Source organism: Cyrtonyx montezumae, unplaced genomic scaffold (assembly GCF_038088225.1).
Source record: "Cyrtonyx montezumae isolate F1298 unplaced genomic scaffold, pur_monq_1.0 scaffold_4, whole genome shotgun sequence".
NCBI lineage: Eukaryota > Metazoa > Chordata > Aves > Galliformes > Odontophoridae > Cyrtonyx > Cyrtonyx montezumae.
The window spans coordinates 24,112,917-24,137,852 of NW_027072045.1; the positions used below are offsets into that span (position 1 = coordinate 24,112,917).

General features: G+C 37.4%; 1 protein-coding gene across 2 annotated transcripts in view; it reads left to right on the forward strand.

Annotated features, from left to right (window-relative positions):
- Positions 1–24,936, forward strand: part of BICC1 (BicC family RNA binding protein 1) — a 93,803-nt gene that overhangs the window by 28,875 nt on the left and 39,992 nt on the right. For both annotated transcript variants that reach the window (XM_065746780.1, XM_065746781.1), the window contains exons 2-3: positions 4,159–4,205; positions 16,755–16,824. In XM_065746780.1, the coding sequence (XP_065602852.1) occupies positions 4,159–4,205; positions 16,755–16,824 (117 nt within the window). The remainder of the gene's footprint in view (positions 1–4,158; positions 4,206–16,754; positions 16,825–24,936) is intronic.

Sequence of the window (24,936 nt, forward strand, 5' to 3'; positions counted from 1 at the left end):
AAGATAATTGGGTCTGCTGCTTCTGCTTGGGACTGTGGTTGCCCAAATGCCTTTAGTTGGATTTCATGAGGTAACATCTTTTATCTTCATCTAGGAGCAAGGCGCAAGTCTTTGAGGTTGTTACTGATTGAGTGTTTTTTGAGATGCTTATTTTGTTTATGAGTCACAAAGCATACAACTTTGTTTATTAAAATCTGAAAGCTTATTTTGAGTGTTGTCAGATGGATTACATTGTGCCTTCTGTATGGCACAACAATCTTCCTTCAAGTCTGAAGTATCTAAGCACAGCTTTCTGAGGAATTGTTGGTTTCATATTAACATTTCAGTTAATATTAGTAAAATAACTAAAATAATCTGTTGGAATATGAACGTCAGCTATGAATTCTGAGAGCTTCTCAATAAGGTATTTCAAAGGCAAGATTTGTTTTGAAAGTCAGGGCTAATACTTTCAAGATTTGTTTAGAAAAAATGTTGAGCTTAGGATGCTGTGACCTATCAGGCTTTTTTTTCCTAAACACAAATTAACGCTTGCTTTTATCTCAGTTTGTCTGATTGAGGTCAACCTCAACAACTTGCTGAGTTGCAGCTCATTGTAGTGTATGCTGCGCAGTTTGGAATACATTTTCAATACTTGTGCATACATTTTAAAATATTGGGGTGTAATTTTGGGGCTCGTTTCCCTGCCAAAGGTGTTGAGTTTGTGGTGTTAACAACAAAATCTGTTTAGCTTTTTAATTAAGAAAGAAACTAGTAACTTCTTCCTTCTGTTTGTTAACTGTTTTCAGAAGCAACTAATCTCTGCCTCTTTTGGAGAGAAAGCAAGGCTTTGAGATGATAAAATCTTCACCATGTTAGGAACTATTAACATTAAGTTTTCTTTCATATACTGCATAAATTGAATGTCTGCTTACTTCCACTTACTTCATTTGGAAGTAAGCAGACATTCAATTTATGCAGTATATAAACAATTGAAATTTTTTGGGTTTCCAAGTGTAATTTCTCTTCCTCAGATAACAGAATTACATTACAATAAAGCAGTATTATTGTTACCAAGAGCTTAATGAGAATGGCAGGAGGAGATAATAAGTGGAAAGTAGCTAACCAAACAATAAATATGGTGTGCTGCTTCATGTAGACTGTCTGACTTATTTTCTTAGCTTTAACTAGAAAAGGAGGAAATAACATTTCAAGGTTAACTCAATATTTTATGCTACAATTGAGTGGTTTTCATTCAGCGCTTATTAGAGATGGCAGTTGTTAGGCCACCTTAATATTCAGCTACTTCACACAAAAAAGTGAGCACAGACATAACTTGATAGGCTAACAGATACATGAGGAATACTGAAATTGTAGGAAGAACTGCTTTAAGATACAGCAGTGAGGAAGTTCAGTGTGTTTTTCTAAAATAACAGCAATAAAGAAAGCATGCAGTACAGCCTTCCCTGCCTTTTCATAGATATCACAAGACTTTAAAAGTTATAACAAAAGGCTGCATCTTTATTCTACAGTAAAGCAGTTGTGAACACTGAATAATGACTGAAATTGTAAATGCCGTTTGCACCAACTTCATGAGGACACTCCCATTCCCTCCTCTCCCTTCCTTGTCTGTGCTTCTTGGGATCCATGTGTTGTGTCATACAGTTGCTGGTCAGGTCAAGCTGTAAATCAGGTCAGAGTGATTCAGATTGGAAACAAAAAGCTTGGAATTTGCATTGTCAGCATTCTACTTAATTGGCTTGCAGAGCATCACTGACATTATCTAAGCCATCTCTTGTTTGTATTCAGTTTAGAAATCATATATTTGCAGCTGAAACAATCTGTCTACTCTCAAAGCTACAACTTCAGCTTCCCATCTGTCATCTTCTCATCTACAGCTTGTTTTCTGGACCCTCTGACTGAAAGCACGTTGTGCCCGTGTATCATTTGAAGTAGTGTTTTGGTACTCATCTCCCTTAAATGTTTCAAAGCAATTTCAGAGTAACGGCAAGATTTGTAAAAACAACATATACCTGTGAATGGCTGCTGTCACATGTTAGCTTCTGTTGTTTTCTTGCAGTACCTCTGGCTTGCAATGTACAAGTTGAATTTTGTTTCCAGAAGCCCTGCTCTGGAGAAGCTTTCAGCAATGTACTCTTCTGTCACAGGTGGTTGTGGATTTGGAGGGCGAGGAGAGCACTATTCTTTCCTCAGTTTGTGAAGTTGGGATTTACTGTGCAGCAGGGTGACTGCCTCTCTTGGTTCCTCTGCTTTTCCTCTGAATGAAAGGAGAGGAACTTCTGAATTGAGTTGTATAGAAATATGTGGTCTAAGATTTCCCCATGATATTTAGGTTCTAGCGATGTTTCCTGAGAAGCCCTCAAATTCAGTGGCATTGCTTCTCCTGGGGTAGGAACAGTGGTCTGTTGCCATTACCTTGTATCTTCTCAGTGGGTTTTGCTCTGCCTGGACATCTGCTCTGTGTATGAGAAATGCAGAAAAATTGCAAAGAATAAGTGTCTTTGACAGTCCAAGTTTCCAGTCAGGAAACTTGTCTCCCCTTTTGCTTTCTTCACTTGGAATTTCACATGGAGGCACTCTTTTTTTTTTTTTGGGGGGGGTGGGTGGGTGGGGGAAGAGACAATTATCCTTCTCATAATTATCTTGCTTCTGTGTGCTGTGTTTTTGTTGCTGTGTATCAAGTTGCAACACAGATAAGCTACAACATATGTTATATGCTAACAGTTGTAACTTTTTAAGTGCAATCCTCTTACATCACCCGAGAGTATACTGAGAGGTTTAAATTTGTGGGAGAGATTCCAAGCCCTAATCCCTGTTTTGTTCTTGAAACCATGAAGCTGCATCTTTGTTTCTTGTATGCTTGCAAGTTCTGTTCTGAAATGATGCTGCTGTTGCTATTTTTTCCTGCAGACTTTTTGAAAAATACTCTTAAGGCTGGAGGCTTCGTTTACAGCTTGTGGGTAGTGCCTGATCTTGCAGAAGTCATTGTTGCCTTTTATGTTTATATGAAAGTCTCAGTGTGGCCTCGAGAGTGCAGGGTGCAGCGTGCTTGTGCACGCCTCCTCTCATGCCCCTCTTACCTGCTTTTCCTCACAGAAGCTCAAGACCTGAAACCCCCACATCTAACCTCGTGCACTGCACAATTTGATGCAGCAAGAAGTGTGCTGGGCACGAGGAGAAGGGTGATGTTTCCATTTTGCGCTATTGAACTACAAAATCTTACTGGTGTCAAGTTGATGTTTTTCTGGTTTTGTTTGCTGTTTTTCTTTTGAGGAGATGGTTTTTGTGGACTCAATACTTTCACCTTTCATCCTCTAAAGCTTCTTAGGCTAAGCTACTCAGTGGTTTCCCTTCACATCAAGTTTATATTTGCCAATTGCCGAGTGATACCAGCAGCCCCGTTTGGTGCAACTTCTAGCCTTAGGTCGCCTTTCCTTAACACTGTTCTTGTATTCAGAAGTGCTCGTGCTTCTGGTTTGTACAACGAGGCTGATCCTAGCTTGCAGAACTGCTTTCAACTTTTCAGCTGTGTTGACTGTAGCAGTTCAGAAGTACTGTTGATCTGAACTAGTATTGCAGAAACTCACTGCCTGACTAACAAATTTAACAGCACTAAAGCATGCTTGGATTTCTGTGGTGCTTTGTCAACATCTGTAAACCAAAGAGCAGTGAGTATTATATTAAGTTGTATTATTTCCCTTCAATATTGAAACAAAGCCCAACTGATCCAACTGATTAATGGATTAGAGGTACTTCCTAGTATGATTCAGACTTAATATGCTGCTTAGTCTTGTTTTGGTTCTCATTTGTAATCTTGATTTAGTAAATGCTGTACCCTTAGTTTTGTTTATCTTTGTATGCTTTGCCATGCAACTCTATAATAGTGTGAATAAATCATTAGACTTGGGTGATAGATGCAAATTTTAGTTATGAAGTATGTATGTATAATAGCTCTATTATGCAAATAAACATGCGTGGAACTGATCCTTAGCAAGTGACTCACAAGACATTGTTCCAGGTATTAGTCAGTTGTTGATAAAGATAAAAACTTACCCAGAGTTTTAATTTCACAGTAGCATGGGCTCATTTTTTTTGTTTTGTATGTAGACTAGGAAGTTTTCTCCCAGGTATTTTGTAACCAGGTGTATTTTTGTTTTACAGCTGCTGCTGAGGGCAAAGGGAAAAGTGGGGAAGACTTTTTTCAGAAGGTAAGGAAGTTACTTAAGTTCTATAACAACAAGACTAGACAAAAAATGGTGCTTGTTGTTGATTTGTGATTTTTCAATGTTTGCTATACTGACGATCAGCTGTGCATAGATTGTAGTGACAAATATGTTGTGTATTCTACTGTAATTCACTTAAAAAGCTTAATTATTCTTTAATTGAAAGTTTCAAGTGATGCATTTTGAAAGTATTTTCCCCAATAGCAGAGTTCATCAGGAAGATGGTGTGTGGTGGTCTTAACGTTTGTCTGTGGATAAACACTACATCCTGTTATTGAAGAACTGACATGAAACTTATTGTGCTATCGTTGAAAGCATAAATATTTGGTTGAGTAATACAAAGTCCTTTTAAGAAAGAAATGCACAATCCACACAGTGTTTTAATAAAGTCTGTGGTTAGACAGAGGCATGGAAGGACTGGAAAAATTAGTCCCACAGCAACTGAACTACAAAGAGAAACATGAACAAGAGTAATGGCTTTGAAATTGCTTTTTACAAAGCAACGTGGGTTTTTAATGAATAATGTGTAAAATATTATTTGTGAGTCCATGAAGATACTGCATATAATATGCAAATAAAAATGAGCTGGTTTATCATTTTGCAGACCAGAGAAGACAATGTCAGCCTTCAGGTTGTATCCTGAAATGCCTTGAATTCTTTTTTTAGTCTAGCTGTCTGTTAAAAAAGTAGCTGCCTTTGTTTTCCTTATTTTGTTCATAGAGATCGAACTTGTAAAAGATAAGCCTTTAGATGTGAAAGAACACTTTATCTTGTATAGTATCAGCAGCTGCCTTGATCCTCCCTAGAGAGGGAGGAATGCTGATATTGGCAAATATATATTCTATTAAGTATTATATGGGATTCTTAGATGAGATTCTTACTCTAGATTTCATTAGATTACACTGGGAATGACAAATTAGTTACTTCTCTGAGCGTATTGCTTAATTTTCCAATGTTATTGGGCACAGATAAGGATGAATTACTGACACGCTTCTCAGAATTATATTGGTGTGGTTTTTTAACTGAATGCAACAAAGCTGAGCCATAGTAGATGGTACTTTGTTCTACACATCATTTTAAAATACAGCATTTTCTCACTCTTTTGTGAAATTACTCAATTCTTACAGCTGAGTATATCCTCTGTGGAGTTGAATGACTTACATGTTTGGTGTGTTTGGATACTTGAATATTTATTGTAGGTATGATCTACCTTAGAATTACAGTCATTAGTATAGCAAAAAATACTTTTCTGAATTTAATAGGAGAATGTCCTTTGTGAATGTGTATTACTTAGACAACACAATATCAATACTGCTATTTTGGCATTAATGTACTGTCATAAGCCTGTGTAATAGTTATTTAGGCACAGTGTGGATGCAGCAACAGGTTAAAATGTCTTGCTTTAACTAAGGTTCTTAGTGCCTGAGTATCTCCATGGTTTAAATTGCATTAGAGAACCTTTTGTGTACATACATATGATACTACAGCTAATAAAAACAGATGGAAGCTATCTTCTTCACAAGTTTTCTTTGTTAAAAAAAATCTTTGGATGGTGTCTCATGGCTTACTCACAGTCTCTGTCTGTGCAATTTCCTTTAATCAGGGTTACACTTCTTTCCTTTCTCTCATGTGAAATGAGTAAGGCGGTTTCTGAAGATAAAATGAAGACTTCTGATGTGTTTCAGGTTGTGTAGTGAGAGTGATTTGAAACATTGGAAACATATTGGAAGCTAAGGGTGCAAAGCACTTTCAAAAACTTAGTATAAATTCAAAGCTGTAGCAAATACATTCTTTTAAATGTTTTTTTTTTTTTAAATGAGCCTGTCTTCAGGGCTATATTATAAGCCTTTGGAGTTGATTGGAGAGGAGAAGGATGCCACTTAAAAGTGACATCAAGATCTAAGGGTGTAATTTGCAACAATACTGCCATGTATGACATATTTGGACAGACAGTACAAATGTTTTCTGACAAACAAATGTGTTGCACTTACTGTGGGTTGAAAGGAGTGGGCTGGGTGTGAGAAGTTTTCATGTGAGTGCTTCAGTGTCAGAAGCAACAGGGCTAGGGCTCAGAAGATGATTCAGTTTGAGAGAGGCAGACAAAAAGGGAGGAGAGGAGGCTAGTACTGGAGGCAGCAAGGCAGTGCTGATTGCTCACAGATGGCCTGGCTTGGTGGCTGGGCCATGGGAGACAGCACTCAGCTTGTGTAAGCTAGACATCAGGAGAAACAGAAACTCATGCTCTCTGAGCTGACCTTGAAGTCAGAACTCACCCAGGATTATTGACACAAGTTTTGTAGTGCTAAGTCTATTACTGATCTTCTAGCATGAGTGGGCAGTTTTGCTGCTGTTATTTTTGGTAATAAAGTAAGCTTTAGTGCATGTGAACTGCTCCTATCAACTTCTGAAGCTAAAAGCTTAATAATGCTTCAAATATCAAGGTGCAATATTTCACTGAACATTTTAGCAGAACAGAGTATGTGTTTGATTCTAGCTCCTGACAGTTCTTGGCTACATGGACAAGTATGGCTACTGTTTCTGGTGTATTGCAGTAAGGAAGATGGTGATGAAGTAGTACAGCTTCCTCTTCCCTGGTATTAAGTATGAGGAAGAAAAAGTAGATAAGATTTCTTCTGTAGTGTTACTTAATCTGAGGATTTTAGCATGCTTTTGATATTTTTAAGCTTTTGTATTGCTTCAGAGCTGGGAGAAGACCTAACAGTCTAGTGGATATTTTTCAAAACCCCTGGCAGCTGCTGTTTAATTAACAATAAATAAGTTTACTCTCCAGAGCATTCTGGTTTGTGGTTCAGTGACAGGTGATCTTAAGTGTGGATTAGTTGGCTGTTGTTACATACAACAGCTAATGTAAAAGATCATTATGGGCCTTGCTTATAATTGTTCTAACTTTTTGAGTAATACTAAATATAGAATTATTACTTATTCTTGATCCAAAGCCCATTTGCAGTTGATGGTGGATTTTTTCCATTGAGTTCTATAACATCTGGTTCACACCTCATATGCTAGCAAGGCCCTTCCCAGACAAAGCAGAGTCATTGTTCCAGGGAACACATAATTTATGTAGCATTATAGATATGCATGGCACTTTCATGTAAAATGTAAGAAGGTGATGGGTTTCTGCCTTAAGGAGTTTGTAATCTGAAACAGATGAGGGTTGGCTGTATGGACAGAGGGGAATTGAATACATCATTTCTGCTTGCTTTTTGTTCTATCCTCCTTGTTCTTGCCTTTATCTTTTTTCTAATATTTGGAAGTCAGTGCTAAATGATAACCTCTCACTCTGAAGTTCCTCAGTGCAACAGTATACATAGAGGTTGAATCACAGGACCAATGGGAGAATGCTGGGATTTAGTTGACTGGAGTTCTTAGGCCAGTATGGGGCTTTATGTTCAGAAGGAGGGACTCTGGAAATGTCCATGTGGGGTTCAGCTCAAGTGCTCAACTGTAGGTTGGATGTAAGCTCCTCATTGCAATGTGGTTCAGTGTCTAAAAGAAGGCTAGGGTTTTCTTTGCTAATTTTCTTTGTTTAATGAGTAGGACCTTTAAACATACTGCAGCTGTTTTAGAAGCATTAGTCATTGAAACCATCCTTTTAAGCTAGCTACTTCTCCAGGATAAAGATCAGAAACAGTACAACAGAAGATTGAAGGAAAAAAAAAAACAAACACATTGAGCATGTGAAAAATAGATACACCTAATTGCATCTGTCATCACTTGTTTGTCAAATTTGAATTTTTATTTGCATTAGTTGATAATGTATGTTACTTTTTGTTTAGGATGCTCTGGTAGCAGAGGCAGTAAGGAAACAGCCTCAAGTCCTATTCGTTTGTGATATTTTGTGAAATCCAGTATTTTTCAATTGTTTTTTCTTTGAAAAGCATTTTTTGGGTTGATGTTAGGTAGACATTAGCTTTTGCAAAGTGCATGTGTGGATATACTGACATGATGTGTTCATAAATGCTTTTGTAAATATGTATTTATACGAATAAGTGTAACCCAAGATGTCTTTGTCTGCTGTAGGTCACAATGGAAGCTGGTCTGTATTACTTCTAAATCTATGGGTGTGAAATGTGTAGGTAAAACCCTAAATGTGCAGGGCTTTAGAGAGCTTGCAGACATCAGTATTAATCATTGACCTGAAACAAAGATGTCCCTGTCTGATTATAGTATTTGTTCAGCAGTAACTTTTGAAGGAGTTTGCATGTGTCTTCATCCATGACTTCTCTGAAACCTTGTAATTTTTCCCTAAGGCTATAGTCTCATTTGTGATGGCAATAGTGCTGCTATTGGCTGATTGGTTTCTTCCAGTGCTGTGTATTGTGCTCACGAGACATTGAATTCATACTTACACGTTATCATGGGTTTTGTCTCTATTTCAATTGCAGGAGCAGCTGTGATCTGTGGAACCTGGTTTCACACCTTCAATCTTTTTCTATGTAGAAATGAATTCATGCCTCTCCATTAGCATTAAAGTATATGTAGATTTTTGGCTCAGAATACGTGACATGAGTTTGCAAAGGGCATACAGTTCCAGTACTTGCTTCAAACAGCCATCTGTGTTAGTCTGTAGTGCCACGAGCTTCTAATTTGTTTAGCCTTCCACTCATTTAGCTTACCAGGAAGAGAGAGAGAGACTTGGTATGGATGAGAGGGTTCAAAGAATGTCAGTAGTCAACATGTGCAAGAAATCTTGAGATTAAGATTTTGGTTCCCCTTTTGGCAAAACTACAGACAATGAAAAGGAGAGAGTTTTTAGGTTGGATTGTTTTTTATGAAGAGTTAAATCGAGTATGTTTACTTGAACACTTCACTTAGTTCAGACAAACCTAAGTGATGGGAAGACTACCCTGTTGCAGAAAACTGTTTTCATTGCTTTTCTACTGTGGCATCCATTCTGTTAAGACAATGGAGTACTCGCAAGACCTTTAAAGTGCAAATATAAAAAATGATCTTTAGCTTATTCTTTGCTGCCTCTGATATAAAAGGAGTGATCTTGAGAGCCTGCAGCATGGAAATGCTGTCCAAAGGGTCAAATTCTCAAGGCTTTCACATGCAATGGGCACTTCAGAACATGACTGTCTCTTATCTGTTGTAACTTTTTCAGTCAGGGAGAGGGCATGTTTTATCCTTCTAATGAAGTGAGGGTCTGCTTCATGATGTGGAGCTCAACCTAAGGTCCAAGTGGATAGGTTTAGTTGATGAGGAAGTCCTACTTTATGTTTTCTTACTGCTATTCATCAGATTGCGAGTTCTCTTGCAGTGTAAAGCAACAGAAGGGAAAGTTAGTCACCACAGTCCCCACTGAGATGCTTAATTCTTTCCTCTTGGAAAAGTCAGAAGAAGGATTTTTGATCCTCAAATGCTTTTATTCTTCCTCTGAAACTGTTGAAAGAGGAGGTGAGTGAGAATGATGCACATTCATAATACAATAGACACTGGGTTCTGGATTTGTAAAGAGAACTGCCTGTTCTGCTTGGGGGAAAGAGTTGGCTGCCAACATCTCTTCCAGCAGCATGCTGTGAGACGTTGCTGTTTACTAATATTCTCAGTTAATTTCTTTTCTCCTATTACTTCTTTAGAATGTGTTGTGGTACATTTATAGCTTTATGTTCTCAGTAATAAGTGTAATATAATGATCTATCATTTTTGCCATTTATTCAAAAGAGAAACATGACCTTGGATTAATATTTCCATTGAAGGTAAGCTTGAAAGTCAACTCGAAAGCCAAGTCAAGGAAAGGCTTCAATGTTTTTCTATGGGTAGGGTACTTGACTGCTAACTTCCTTCTTTTCTGTATTTATAAATTTAGTAAGTACAGAGCTTAGTGAATGTTACTGCTGCAGTAGGTTTGCTGTTTGCTCAGTGCTGTTTATAGATGCAGCACCAGTACTTAGTTGACTCTTGCTTTAAGAATCACTTTCCCAGTTCATTTTAGGTGCTTGTTCTCTTGCACCCTCTCCATGATTAATCTGATTATATCCTAGTGCAAAAGGAAGTGGTATTTATTTCCACAGCCATATGCTTCTAAGCAACTTCCCCAACTTCTTTGAGAGCTTTCATTTACAACCTGGGAGTTGGAATTCTAAAGCTGATCTTGTGTTTGCAGGTGCCACTTTAATTGCCTTTACATATTATGTATTAAATTGCCTCTTGAAGTATTATAAGCTGATATCCTTTGTTCAATACTGTGACTAAAGTATTGCGCTGCCTATGATGTTAATCTTGTTCTCTAACTTCTAGCTTCCCTTTTTCATCATCCTGCATGTGATTACCTTCTTGATAATTATGTCAAGAATAGGTTATAAAAATGTTCTAAAGATGATGAGTTTTGTTAATCTGGGCTAGGGTATAGTCCTTTAAAATATCCTGCCTGCTTGTTTGTGAAAGTCTCCTAAGTTTGTACGTACTGACCACAAAATTATAGATCATGAGGAGTTAAAGGAAAGCATGTTCATATTTTTGCTTAGTTTTTGGCTGGAAAGGGTAGAGATATCATTTGGTAAAGAAATGTTTTTGTTGCTTTTTTTTTGTACCTGAATTTAGATTAGTTGGAAAATTCTGAAACACTTTCACTTTTTTGGATGAGGTTGTTTTGGCATTTTATGGAGGTAATTTTAAATTAAAATCAATTGAAAGAAAATGGACTAATTCATTTGTGAAGATCAAATTCCTCTGATCCTGGAATAAATAACTCACAGTGGAATCGTGAAAAAATATTTCTCTTTGCCAGTATTTAACCTTATCCACGTAGAGTATCCCAGATGATATTCTGGAAAATCATTTCAATATTCCCCTTTTCAAAGACAGGTAAAGTTGCAGAAAGACTAGCCAAGTAGTTGCATACAGATGGTCTGTAAAACATTTGGAGTTTTTAGCAGTTGGAAAATAGAGGGAAACCTTATAGCTGTACTCCACCCACCATGAGATGAACGTGTTCATCTCCTTGTACCTGGAAGGCTCCTTTTTCAAATTGCTTTCTGCAGAACTGTGCACAATTGGGACTGAATCTTTGTCCTGCTTATGTGTTCTCTAATTGCCTATTTTTGAAGTTTCTTCCATTGCTTCGCATCCATCTTTTTTATATTGCCTCAGAGATGAGAATGGTTTTTGTTTTCAAGGATGCTATTGCCTGTAGTTACTCAGTTTAACTTTTGTAATTTGCCCTGCCTGCCTGCTCCAGTGGCTTGGCAAGGAGTAACTTCATCTATAGCCTTGAGAATGCTGGAGGTAGTTCTTATTAGAGAGGGGATTTCTATTTATTGGTGACAAACCATAATGGGAGTTTGTTGCTTATGTTTCTCTCTGCTTACTGAAATATATCAATACTTATAAAGGCCTTCAACTGTATTGGAATGCTGGTCGTTCTTTTTATTTTTTTTTAATTAAAGCTATTTTATGCAGAATGATGAGCCTGGAATGTTTGTAACCAGGTCCTTTGACGGGCTTTATCTGAAATGATGCACATTGGTCTCTGAAATAGTCATAAGTAGGAAAACTAAGTGCTTCATGTTAACTTTGATTGCTTGATAGCTGGAAGAAGGCAAGGTATGTTGCAGTAGTTCCTGTGTTCACGCAAAATCTCAGTGCCATTTCAGGTGACAGATACAAAGCTGCTCTTGCAGTGCAGCCTACCCTTGGGCCCTGTGACCAGTGGGCTTGCCACAGGAGGCTGCCATGGCTGCCACTGAGCAAGAGACTCAGCGGAGTGATTTTCTTTGTAATGCACAAGACTAAGCATGTAAGGTTTTAGGGGCTAGTTAGAATTGTCCAGTAGGTTGTCCAGTAGGTTACTGTTCAGCTCCTTGCATTAAGGCAATGGAAGCTGAAGTACCATCTAAACACATCTAGGGTTTTGTTGGTGATCTAAGCCTCAGGGGGTTGTATTTGTTTTTGTAATGTCTAAAGTAGAAAACCTAGAAGGAAAAGACTTTGAAGACAAGGACTCAGCTGTTCAAAACACTGTCAGGACAAACAAATAAGAACTACCAGTGGCATGTAATTAAATTGCTTTCTAGTTGTTACTTTTTTTTCCATGCTATTAAAAAAACATCTGAAAAAACCTATTATGTTAAATAAGAAGATCTTAAATGTAGGTTGTGATACTTGTACTTTACTAAAATTGTAATTTATTTTTTGAGCCTGTAATTTTTCATTGCTGAAGTGCTGCGTGCCTTAAAGACATATGTTGGTTGCTCTGAAAGTAATGGCTCCTATTTATTTAACAGATACAAAGAGCACAATAACACTATTTGAGAGAGCAAATTCTAAGCTACAAAACACTTTTTCAATGAAGTCACCACCATTAGCAATGAAGATGAGCATACGTGGTATGGTCAAGTATCTACATCAGTGGAGATGACTCCATAGACTGCTGTTTTGATTTTGGCTTGTAATGGTGAAACCATGTCCTGTCACTTTTTTTTAAAATTTTTAATAGAAGTTAGCTTCTTAATACAACTTAAAAATAACTGCTGTCACTGAACATACTGCTCCTAAGTAAGGATGAAGCCTTTGCTTCATCTATGTTGTCTGAATTCTAAATTGCTTGTGGGTTTTTTTTAAGGCAGTTTTGGTTCATTGTTCCTTTGCACTGAGAGCATTCCCTCTTCCATCCAAAATCAGCTGTTTTAATGTAAAAACTTTCCAAGTGTTTAAACTGTATATTTCTCTACTAAGTCCAGAGTAGCTGCAGTTCTTGGGAGCTGAAAGCTTTTCCTCCAACTGTCTGAGCTGGAAGTCTGTTTTCTTTCTTCTTAAAGACCCAGTGACCTGCAAGTAGAGACAGTTTTTCAGTGTCAGGACATGGCCTCATTTGTTTTGACTGTCATCTTATGTATGTTCTCCAGTATACGTGTAACTTCTGTCTTTTGGCTATATAAATGCCATGATTCCTTCTGGAGAAGGGGAGAAGAGTGAAGATAAGTACCTTAAGCGTTCCTCTCTTGTGAAGAAACACCTTGATTATTTACTATAAGATTAAATCTTGCTGACAAATTTGCCTATTTCTTTTGGTCAGTTGATCCTTCAAGTTTGGGGATAGATTACTGCAAACCATGCTACGTGATATGAAAAGAAGGGAAAACTGAGTAGAGGTGATCTTTGGCAGTCTAGATAGTCAGGAACTCAAATTTACTCATCCCTTGACTGTGAATTCTGTGTTTTCTAAGTGATATATTTGTACTAGTAAGATGAGTACATGTATTGCTTGCAGAGCAAGTTCTGTGCTCTGTTTTGTTAATGTTAATACTGCTATTCTCAGGGTATGTTGTGTAACACTGAGTTTTCACTAATAAAGTATTCCATTGCAACATACAATTGAGGTTTTTTATGGAGTGATTCCGAGTTTGTTCTGGGGAAAAATAAATCCTAGGTGATATTGTCTTACTGTTTTAGGCACCTAAAACTGCCTAAGGTGGAATGGTAAAATAAAATTTGAAGCTGATGTAACAGTCATCTATACTATGCAGAATTTCTTTCCAGTTTAACAGCTGGAAAAGAAGCAGCTGATTTCTTTTTATAGGGTTTTTGTGACATTCCTGTTGTTACAGTAAGAAATTAAAAAAAAAACCTGCAATGAGTTATTCCTTTTTATCTGCTTCGTGAAAGTTCTGTAGCATGTTTGTTGTAATATGAATCTTATTTTTGATATACAGTGCAAATTCTTCTTAAGGCTCCCTAGGAAAAGCCTGATTTCTCAAATGTAGCGTGTTACTTTATGCACCAAACCTTTTTAAGTAGTTATTATTCTCAGATTGCTTGACAGACAAGATTATTTTCTTGGGTGAAAAAATAAGTGTTGCAGCAGCAACTTATACAATAGTATATGAAATTTTCAGATACACAGAAAAGATAAGTAAGCTCAGATTGGAACTTATTAAGACGTTTACTGTTTAGAGTTCAAAGCCAGCAATACTCTGTGTGTGGTTAAACTTCAATAAATGCACTTAATTTAAATGCATCCAGATTTTTTTTCTGCATAATTGCCTGATACAGGAGATAAACTTATCTTTGTTGTAACCAAACCGTGAACCTTCTTTTTCGTCTAATGTGGTGGTGGTACTTAAGCTTGCATTCTGAAAGGAGCCTGAAGATACAGGGCAGCAGAATCTCAGATCTTGGTAGTTAACTCCTTTTCCTTTGAAGATCTTGTGCATCTTTGTACATGCTCAGAATGTGTGTCTCTGAAGTCACTGGTTTTAATTTTCTTTTGGTTTACTGTGAGAAGTATGAAGGATTTAATTTCTTTTACATAAAAATTTACCAGCTTTGAGAGGTTGAAGTACTGATGGGACACAAGTATCATTCAAGACCAATGTTATCAACTCCTCTTTTGTCTCCTCTGTAGTCCTCTTTAGGTTGGATCTTTTTTTACTCAGTCCTGCTTTCTTATTTTTTCCATCATCTCCCTTTTCCTTTCAGTTCTTCCTTGATACTTTCTCTGTATTTCTTTTCCTGTTGTGTAATTATTCTTCATCTGGCCTAAAATCCTCTGTTAAACAAGTGGATTCTTGGAAATGGTGTTTTTCACCTCTGGATTGGGAAATTGTGAGGAGAAGGTATATGTTGCTGATAGAATTTCATTCTCCTGGTAATGTCTTATTTCAGCTGGAACTTGTTTAATAATTGCTGAAACCAAAAATGTAGTATTATGAGATCTGGCTAACACTTCTATTTTTAACACGTGGTGTGCTAATCTGGAAGCTGTTGTGGTGTAGTAGGGATTTGGATGGAGAATATAAGGAATAAGAATTCTTAGTGAAGTCTGCCTTAATTATGATCTATACTGCTGTTGAAAATTTATTAGTAATGTAGCTGATTTCTTAATACATTCATTTTCTTCTTGGAAGTGACTTCAATTATTTTGGGCTTAATTTTTTTTATGATTGCTTGTGTTTGTTTGTGACTAGAAACGGTTCATCTAATTCCCTCATGCCCATCATGAGTGAGTTGACTTTTTTGGGTGATATCCATTTTTTTGTTTATTGAATTGCTCGTGTAAATGACAATTACAAAGAACATATTCAAATGTTTTTTTCTGCCTTTGTGGAATTAAACAAATATCCTTTATGGGAGCCCTGAGAGCTGCCATCTGAAAAGCTCTTTGTTCTTTCCTATGTCTTTTCTAGTTTTCTTTATCAGGTGTAAATTACAGGAGCTGAAATGTGTTTTTTCATAGATATCTGCATAAAGTTATAATGAGCACGTGTGTACTTGTTACTAAATGATATTAGTGAAGTTGAGAAAATTGATTACTGAAACTTTCAAAGGAGCAAGGATGTTCTTGCTGGACAAAGTCCTGTCCACGTACAAACAGAACTGGATGATTCACTCCAGATATAACTGTATCAGTTTCCTATAATTAACAAATTTAATAAAAACGTTTGTTATAGCCTGGGATGATATCTGTTTTTACTAGATGTATTTTCTTGACATTTTATGTATCTGTCTTGTCATGGACTAATATGGGCAGATCTTTCTCATTTTTTTCTGATAAAATACTGTCTTGGTACTCATGTTGATCAGGTACTTCCATCTCCAGTGTAATGAGAGGTCTTGTGTCATCATACTGCTTGATGGGATCTCAATACAGAAGAGTTCTTTAGTCTCAGTAGAGACATGACCTACGTATTTATAACTGGATTTCAGTTCATTTGTTAAGTCTTTGGTGTCATTTTGTTCTTTCTCCTGTGTTATTACTAAATGTCTTCATAATGCATTGTAACTGTCGTTATGAAACAGTAGCAAAATATTCATCTGCCTGCTGGACTTTTTCCTTAAAGCAAAGAGTGCAAGAGAGGCCTCCATTGATACAAACGAGCATATGACTTCAGAGGTGCATGTGTGTGCTTGTGGAGTTTTTCCTCTGTGAACTAGCTTGAGATTTGTAGCTGGGTTGCACACTGTTCTGTTAACTACAGTCAAATGTATCATCTGAGCTGTTACTCCAAAAGAAAAATGTCTTGCTTCTGAATAGACTCATATTAAAAAAAAAAAAATTGCATTCAGATAAACATGCGGCAAAATTTACTTGAGTAATACTTTGAGGTAGCTTAAAGTATTTTTAATCATTTTTAAACCTTTTGAAATTTTCTCTGAAATGGATTTCGGAGTATGCTGGGGCTGGTAATGCTCTCTTGAACTTCATGGGAACCATAGGGTAGCATTATGCTGCAGGTTGCTATTGACTAGCAACTTGGTCTAGAGAGAAGTGCCCCTGCCTACAGCAGGGTGTTGGAGCTAGATGAACTGAAAGGTCCCTTCCAGCCTGAAACATTTTGTGATTATTGATTTGCTTTCAGGATTTGTTCGGTATTATCAGAGATGCAAATTACCTGTCACCAAAGAGCCTGCTCATGAAAATCAGCCCTGGTACAAGTCAGTTACTTGCGCCATCTATTAATAACAATAACTGAATGACTGTATATAGTAATTAGTTCTGTTGGAGTGTCCTACTGTCATTTATAGAAGAACAGTAGAAACTTATTTTTTTCTTAAATTTTTTCTTTTCCATAGATTATGGAAGAAACAAACACACAGATTGCTTGGCCATCGAAGTTGAAGATTGGAGCAAAATCAAAAAAAGGTACTGTTTTATCTTTCTTATTTATATTGTTTGGGATGAATTCTTAACAGTAAAGCTATGGAACAAGAAATTCTGTCTCTAGCATAACCTTATAAATAGCAGACATCTTATTTTTTTTTTTCACTTCAATCTTTTTCTTTTTGTGAGTTTCTCATTGGAATTTTCAACTTTATGTGGATATCTGATGTATGGGTTTATTTTAAGTAGCTTTTGCTTCTGCAGGTACCTTATCAATACTGATTATTTATGTTTTCAGCATGTGTAATTGCTTCTCTGTGACTTAAATTAAAGAAGTCATTCACACTATATGTATGGTAGCCAAATCTAGTTGGTTTTTCTGGTAAATGTGTTTTAGTGGGTCTCCTCTTTCTGCTTAGTTTTTTCTCTTCTGCCTTTATAGACTGAGATGTGTGCTGGTTAAATCCAGTTAAGATAACATATATTCTTTGTCTTCCTGATAGTGAAAGTCCATGCTTCTTTCATTTCTTAACACAATTGATTTAGGACTGTTCCTTGCTGATAGCTGCTATTATCTCTTTGAAGTTTTGCCTGTTTTTAGAAGTTCAGCCTGGATCAAGAATACTGTTGGGAAGGTTTTCCTGAAATTTCCCTTGTGGTTCTATTCTTAAAGAAATGCAACTGAATGGAATAAATACTTACTACTCTGCAGGGAAAAAAAACTAGGAATGTTTTTCAACGCTGCCTGTATTTTTGTTAAGGCTGATACATATTTACTCCAAAGAAAGTGGTGTTCAAATAACTTCTGTTTTGTTTAGAAAGTATTGGTGGAATTGTAGCCAGACTTTGTAAGCGAAGAAGGTCTTACGAGAAGAAAAATCTCTTCAGAAACATACAGGTCCAATAATATGGTGTAAAGTGAGATTCAGTCACTGAGGTACTATCCCGTATGTTCTTGAAGTGTGAATTTTCCACTTGTATAGAGGAGGGAAAAAAAGAACTGGAGAAAGAAATGGAACAAGGATTCAGTTGGAAAAAATGCTGTTATTGTGTGTATTTATTCATGTGTGGGACTAAGTTGTTGCAAATTCAAGAGTAGCAAAAGTTCTTCAGGAAACTAAGGATGGTGGTAGGGTTTTTTTTTTCCCTTTTAGGGAAGGAAAGAAAGCAGTGCTTGCATTGATTTTCTAGACAAGTTAAATGAGCTTATTTCTGAAGCTGAAAAGCATGGGTGAAAGGCCATGAAAAGAGCTGAGAGAATTAGCTGGCTGGCATTCTGGTCTGGTACTTAATGCAGATTGAGTAAATTAATTTAAACTTATTTTTAGTTATCTCCAAGACAAAGCAATGTTAGATTCTAAATGAGGCTCTATAAATACTTAAAATGAATTTGAATACCAGGGGAAATAAAATAGCTAGAAGTTATGAGCTGGTAACAATCAAAACCCAATGGAAGTGGAAAAGAAATGTATAGTGCAGCTGGGCATACTGAGTGCTTCTTCAGTGCTAGTGATCATCTTGGAAGACCATCATGCCAAAAGAAATTTCAGATTGTGATGGGCTGCAGGTGAGACATTTGAGCAATATGCTGAACTACTGAAAATGTTTCAAATGCCTGTGAACTGCAGGATGGCTCTTGACTTAAGACTTTTACTCTCCAGCTAGCTTTATTCTGGGAAGCTGTGTATATATATACCTAAGATAGTAAATTAGTGTGTGTACAAGGAACCCTGTAACCTAGAGGTTCCCATTTCTTGTGAAATGAAGAGTAGTTTATATGTTCTGTTTACATTTAGTGTCAATTGTTTGCAGTTCTGTAACTTTCCATCTGTGGCTACAGCAGCTGTTTATATGGGGAAAATACTCTTAAGTGTTTAACATACTCCAGCATTGCTTAATGACACTGTGATTGAGTGGGGAGTCTGAAACAAATAACTGGTCAGCTCTCAGTGGACTTGATCTATGAGAACATGCTATCTTTTGCCATCTCCTTGGATGGAAACTGAGTGTGTGATTAGCAGTTATTCAGTGACGGAGAAGCAATTACTGATGCACAGTGTTATAGCCTAACTGTATCTTATATCCTAGCATAATCAAATCTACCCCATATTATGTTTGTACAACTTCACACTGTAGTTTGCCTGCTCTTTTAGTAGCATCATACTCTCACAGTATATGAGGCCTTTGCTCATTCAAAGTTTTGGTCCCAGAAGATGAAGAGATGTTGTTAGGTAGGCTTCTGTCTGTGCTGCTTTAATACCCGTGTCTGGACTTAGCATATATTGAATTTAAACAATTTGTTAATTAAAAATTCTGTTTCAGTATGGAACTGCTAAAATAGCTCTTTAGAAAGACCAGAATTCACAAATCAATTATCAGCTTTCAATAGTTACATAGAGACCAAAACAGGAATTTCCTGGCTTTAATGAATACCAGATGCTGCAGTCTTGCTCAAGTGATGAGGGTAAAGTGTTTTGAAATGAGCGTTTAGAAAAAATGCTAACAGATACAAGTCTTCAGTAGCATCTTTAAGAAAGCTATTTGTTCACATTTGCAAAGAAATTCCATATCATTAAGGCTTTAGAGAGGGAAGCAAAACATTGTGAAATAGCTCTGTGCTGCCCAATTCTTCTCTGCCAGTGACTGAAACAGGATTTATGTTCTGAGCCACATGCCTCTGGGATGCAAGGGCTGGAGTTCAGGGTGGATCAACGACTAATCTTCTGGAGGTTTCAGATCTTCAAGTTCACTGAATTACAGATCTAACTGGGAGAGAGGAATTATATTGGCCCCCTTGCAGTTAATGTACATCTTCCCTGTAGTATGGTTAATGTTGATTAGGAATGCTGTTAATTGTCTTAAAGATTTATTTGATAATACTCAAGTCCACAGCAGGGCATTAAACTCTAGATGATAGGGCTAAATTTTTTTGCCATCTTCCTTTCCAAATACTTCTGCCCTGTTCTTGGTTCTGTTATTTTGTTCAGACTTCCATGCTATGCTGCTGTTGTCATATGAAGGAACCAGGATGGATTGAGTTACTATAGATAATTGTTATTGTTGGATATGTCTTTCTGTGCATTTGCTAGCTTTATCCTCAGTCTTCTTTATTATGTGGTTGAATGAACTTGATATACCTAAAGCATGGAAGCAGTGCAGGCTGGTGAAAACTATGATAGCAGCAGCACATGTTGGCAGTTTAAAGTGCTCTCTAGGAACTCTGGGATATGAGTTAGATTTTAGAGTTTAGATTTCATTCATTTTTACATCTTTGATTCTTCTTCTTAATGTTTTTTTGTTTTTTTCTCTATCTCTGTGCGTTTGTATTTTAAGAAGTTAGGAGGGTGTGTGTGCTGAGAATGCAGGCAGCCCTGCAGTAATGTTTGGCCAACAACTGGCCTGCAAATAGCTTCATCTGGAAAACTGGTGACACTTGGCAGGAGTGAGTTCAGAGAGTCAGAGTAGGGAATGCTTGGGGAGATCAGAAAAGGCGATAAAAGGAAATGCGAAGTAAACGGAGAGAACAGGGAAAACTGGTGTTTCTGAACCTCTGGTAATAAAATACTGTACATGGAGGATTGGCATGCATATGATCAGTTCAGCATTTTGTTTGCCAGCTTTCAGTGTCATATGTGCAGACGCTTCATAATTTACACACGTTCCTTGGAGAGATGACCTCATTTCATAACACACAAATGCATCCCTAATCATGGCAGCTATTGGGTCTGAGCTGAATCCCAGATTCACACAAAGGCAAGATTGCTGTTCCCAAATGGAGTTTTCAGTGAAACACACAGCACAGAAGCTGGATAACACCTCAGAGTTGTTTATTGTAGTGTATCGTGGGTGCAGACGTAATATTGTGAATGGTTGTGTTTGTACAGAATATTTTCACCTGAATCGGTGAGCGGATTCCCTTGGTAGTAAATGGGGTGCAGGTAAGGCAAGAATGTTCTGTGTTCTGAAGTTGGATGCTATATCTGTCACATCTCATCTGTAGATGACTGCAGTGCTCCCTCTTGAAGCCTGTGGTGGTCATGCAGCATTACCTGAGGGCTCAGGAGGAGAGCAGCTCACCAGATTGGCATCTGCCTCCTTCCTTTACAAACTATAGTCATTATTCTGTGCTGACATTTAGTAGCAGAAAAATGGCCCTAGCCCTCAAAAATACTTAGAACTGAGTCTAACAGGGCAGCCAGTGGGGAACTTCGAGTACTGTGTGTGTGGCATGTAGAAGTAGTCTGGCACTCTCAAACCAGGAGTTTCTCATTGCATTGCTGTTAATTTGTAATAAATGCAAATTTGGGATAAACTAATAGTTTTCTCTGCATCCAGCTATCACTGAGAATGCAGGAATACTGAAAAGATTCCAGAGCATGCTATTAAATTGTAAGTTAAATAACCATTTTTCTAAATACCAGGAGGCTTGGTGTACTTCAGAAGCTGGCATGTTTGCAAAGAGCAGTTACATAAAATGCAGTTTTACCCAAGAATTTGGCCAAGTCTGAGTTTAGTCAAACAAGCATAAAAGTAACTGAAGATTACCTAACAGTTTAGACCATTTACTTCTGTCTTATATAACAGCTTATGTTAAAAACTAGACTACTTCCAGAGGTTTGGCAGCTATGAGACTGATGACCTTGCAGTTTAAATATATATATAAAATATATAATTCAGTCCCAAATGTGTGCACCTATACGCAAAAAGAGAAAGCTATGTCTGTTGAAGAACAAGAAATTGTAGTATTTTCTTTCTGTCAAGCATATTATCTCTGTATGTCATTTCCACTTGATGTATTTACAGCCATGATGGGGCTTTGTTATTCTGTATTTTACTTAAATGACTGATGGGCTGAAGAGAGATTAGTTCCTCTCATTCACAGTGCTTATACACTGTCAGCTTTACTTTCTAACCAAAGTTAAAACAATATTCAATTTGTAAGTAGCTGTGTTTTAGAAAAACTGCTTGTGTTGGTGATGAGACATCTGTTAATTAGACTCATTGAGCTCAAAGATATTTTAACCTTTTTTGTTTTGGTTGCAGGTGTAGTGGTGCTGTTTCTTGTTTATTTGACTACTCTCAGAAACAAGGATAAAACAGCTGGGAAAAAACTCAGCTCTCAACCCAAAACCCAATATGTGCTCATGAAAAAACAGATTTGATTTTAACAGTAAGAATTATGTATTAGAATACATATCTTTGCTTCTAATTCAAGAATTATGTTCTATACCATGTTGTAAGAGCATTTCTAAAAGCATTTTTGAAGCAAATATTGAAGAAACATTTCTTGATTTTACTTTCATTTTTTTTAATCTAGCTATCTAAGACTGGCATCATGCAAAATAACCAAAGGGGAAAAAAAAATGTTCTGGTACTTTCTGAACTTATGATTATGTGTTAGGTTAGCCTTGTTGTGCATGATCCTCACAGCTGTTAGGATAATGTAGGGAGTTACGAAATTCTTCATGGAGAATAAGAATCTCACCCAGAATAAAACCAGACGTGCCGGTGTATGTGTGAGTAGAGAAAAAGCAACCCTATTCTGTGAGTACAGACAGTAAATGTGAGTGCTCACAGACTTCTTCACATAAATTTAGATATTTGTTTTCAGACTGAGGCCATAAACTGTTTCAAATTCGTGAACTGTTATTTAAATTTCAGGTTGGAAAGGGGAGTTTTCAGCTGTGTATGAACCTGAGCTACAACAACTATCTTTTTTTATACTCTTTTTTTTTTTTACTAAAAATAGGTTATTTACTTCCAAAATGGTCTAAGTTGTGTAAAAACATATTCTAATGAAGAATAAATTTCCTACTGACACTTGATACCATCTTAATTCTTTGAAGATAAAAGTGAGTCCTGCTGCTTTCGTAAGGAATTTGATCGTGTAAACTGTGCTGATGGTCTTCAAGCACTTAGTCTTGTATAAGCACCTGAATACTTGTTACAGAAGTCTTATAGTATCATCTACTTCCGAATTGAGTCTTTATGCTTACAACTGTATAGAACCTTTAAAAATATATAAAAAATGACATGGGAAACAAAATGTAATGTGCTGTAATTGCTTGTATGCTTGCTAGTAGCTGATTTGTCACATAGCAAAGATTTTTTTCAAGTTTAGAGACCGTAGTAAAGATTACAACTTACTGTAAAAGAAATCCAAAGCTTGTGCTTCTGTAAATTCAGTCATGTGTTTTGTGACTGACTTCTTGTCAGTGATATGTGCTGAGCCAGCCCACCTGAGAAGGTGTGATTCTGTGATGCAGAACAGCCAAATACTTCAGATGTGTTAATGTAGGAAACAACAGTAATCTTTCATAGTTCTGGTCCACTTCTGTTCCTGACCTATTTTCATCTCACCGTGTACTGCTTCTAAGTTATTGTAGTTCCTGCTGTTGTCAGGAGAAGACGAAGCAAAACAAATGAACAACTTAAGAGGTTAAACAGGGGACTTGACCAGGTAACTTTCCTACCTTAAACTTCATGTTACAAAAAGCTGCTTAATTTATTTAGAGCCTTGTTTACTCCCACGTATTTTGATCAGGCCTTTGGAGTCCTGCAGCACTGCGTTGAGCTTTTGATGAACTATTATATTGGCTTTAACTAGGGATGTAAAATGATGCAGGAGAAAACAGGTAAACCTCTGTAAGGTGCATGGGTTTGTAAGTGCTTAAAAAGCGAGGTAGTTTATGTGTCTGTTCATATTCAGACTTGAATGGATTGTTGTCTCAGCACTGATTTCAGTGTAGATGGGTGGAAATGTGAGTTCAAATGACAAAAATGCAATCCTGCCCGTTGTCTAAAGGCCTGTAAATGATGTACCACATCCCAGTGTGATTTCTGCCTGCAGATACTGCTGTTCATTCAGGCTGACTTTTGGCAGTTGCAGGGTTGTGTTTGGGGATCCCTTCCCCCTGGGATCCCCAAAGGGGATGTGGCCTGTGTATCAGGCCTGTGGTTCTGAGCTGTGGGTACCTGCTGTCTGAGGAGGAGACTTCTTGCTCTGGCTGCACATGGATCAGCTATGAGCTGTAACAGGAGAAGGTTTAGCAGATCTTCCACACGTTGCACCTCATTTCTTAAGTGCAGCAGGATCCTGGTGCATTAACTCAAGACACCTTCAGACACTAGTTGTAGACATTGATGGGTTTTGGTCACCATACCCCTGGAGCAATCCTATTCCCTGTGTTGTAAATATAGAAGCTGTGCTTGATTGTGCCTCTTCCAAGTGCTCCCACAGTTAAGACCAGTAACCACTTTTGCTGGAGACAAAGTCAAGGGAGACAGAGCTATTTTCACAGCTGCTGACCAGCACACTTGTTGTCCTATCTCTTGCTTTCCTGCTTGCCTGCTGTGTGTCTCTCTGTCTCCATAGCTGCCTGCTAGGCAGCTCAGCCCCCCCAGCCTGGCGTGTCCTGGTTTCCAAACCTACTGCTGCAGAGGGAATCTGGCACCAGTGCTTTGTCAGGCCTGTGCTCTTTTGTCAGTGGATTTTTTGTAAAGCTCTTTACTTTTGGTTCCCAAGGTAGAAAGTGTAGGTCTGACTTCATACCAGGTCAGTGAAGGCTTTCTTAATCTTGGCATCTACATGCTTTCTATTTACTGTGCCCCATGACAACAGAACTGTTGGGTTGGCTTGCTTGGTTTTGTGGCGTTCTATAACGTCACTGGATTGTAGTTCAGATCATCTGAAATGCTTTATGATTTGATCTAGCTATGATGGAATCGAAATAAGCATTTTTAACAGAAATACGATTACAAAAACACTGTTGTCATCTTCATTGGGATATGGAGGTGTTGGTCAGGTAATTCCTATCAATCAGGAATGGGCTGTTAGGCTTTAGAATGCATTTCTTGAAGGTACAGCATAACAGACTATTGACGATATCATTTGTATACCGTCTGCTGTTTAGCTATTACCACTCACTTTTATGTTATTCCTTTTGTGAAGGGATTGTACATAATATTTAGGACTTTTCTGTAAGAGAAAATTAACTTCGAGGATTTCCGCAGACAGCTGAAGCCCATAATGTTTTTGTTTTTGTTTTTGAGCATGTAGTTTATCATGGATTTGGTTGGTAAGGCATTGAAAAAGGACAAGTGTTGTTTCTTTTTGAACTCACTCCTTCCATGTGTTTAAACCATAATGGCTTA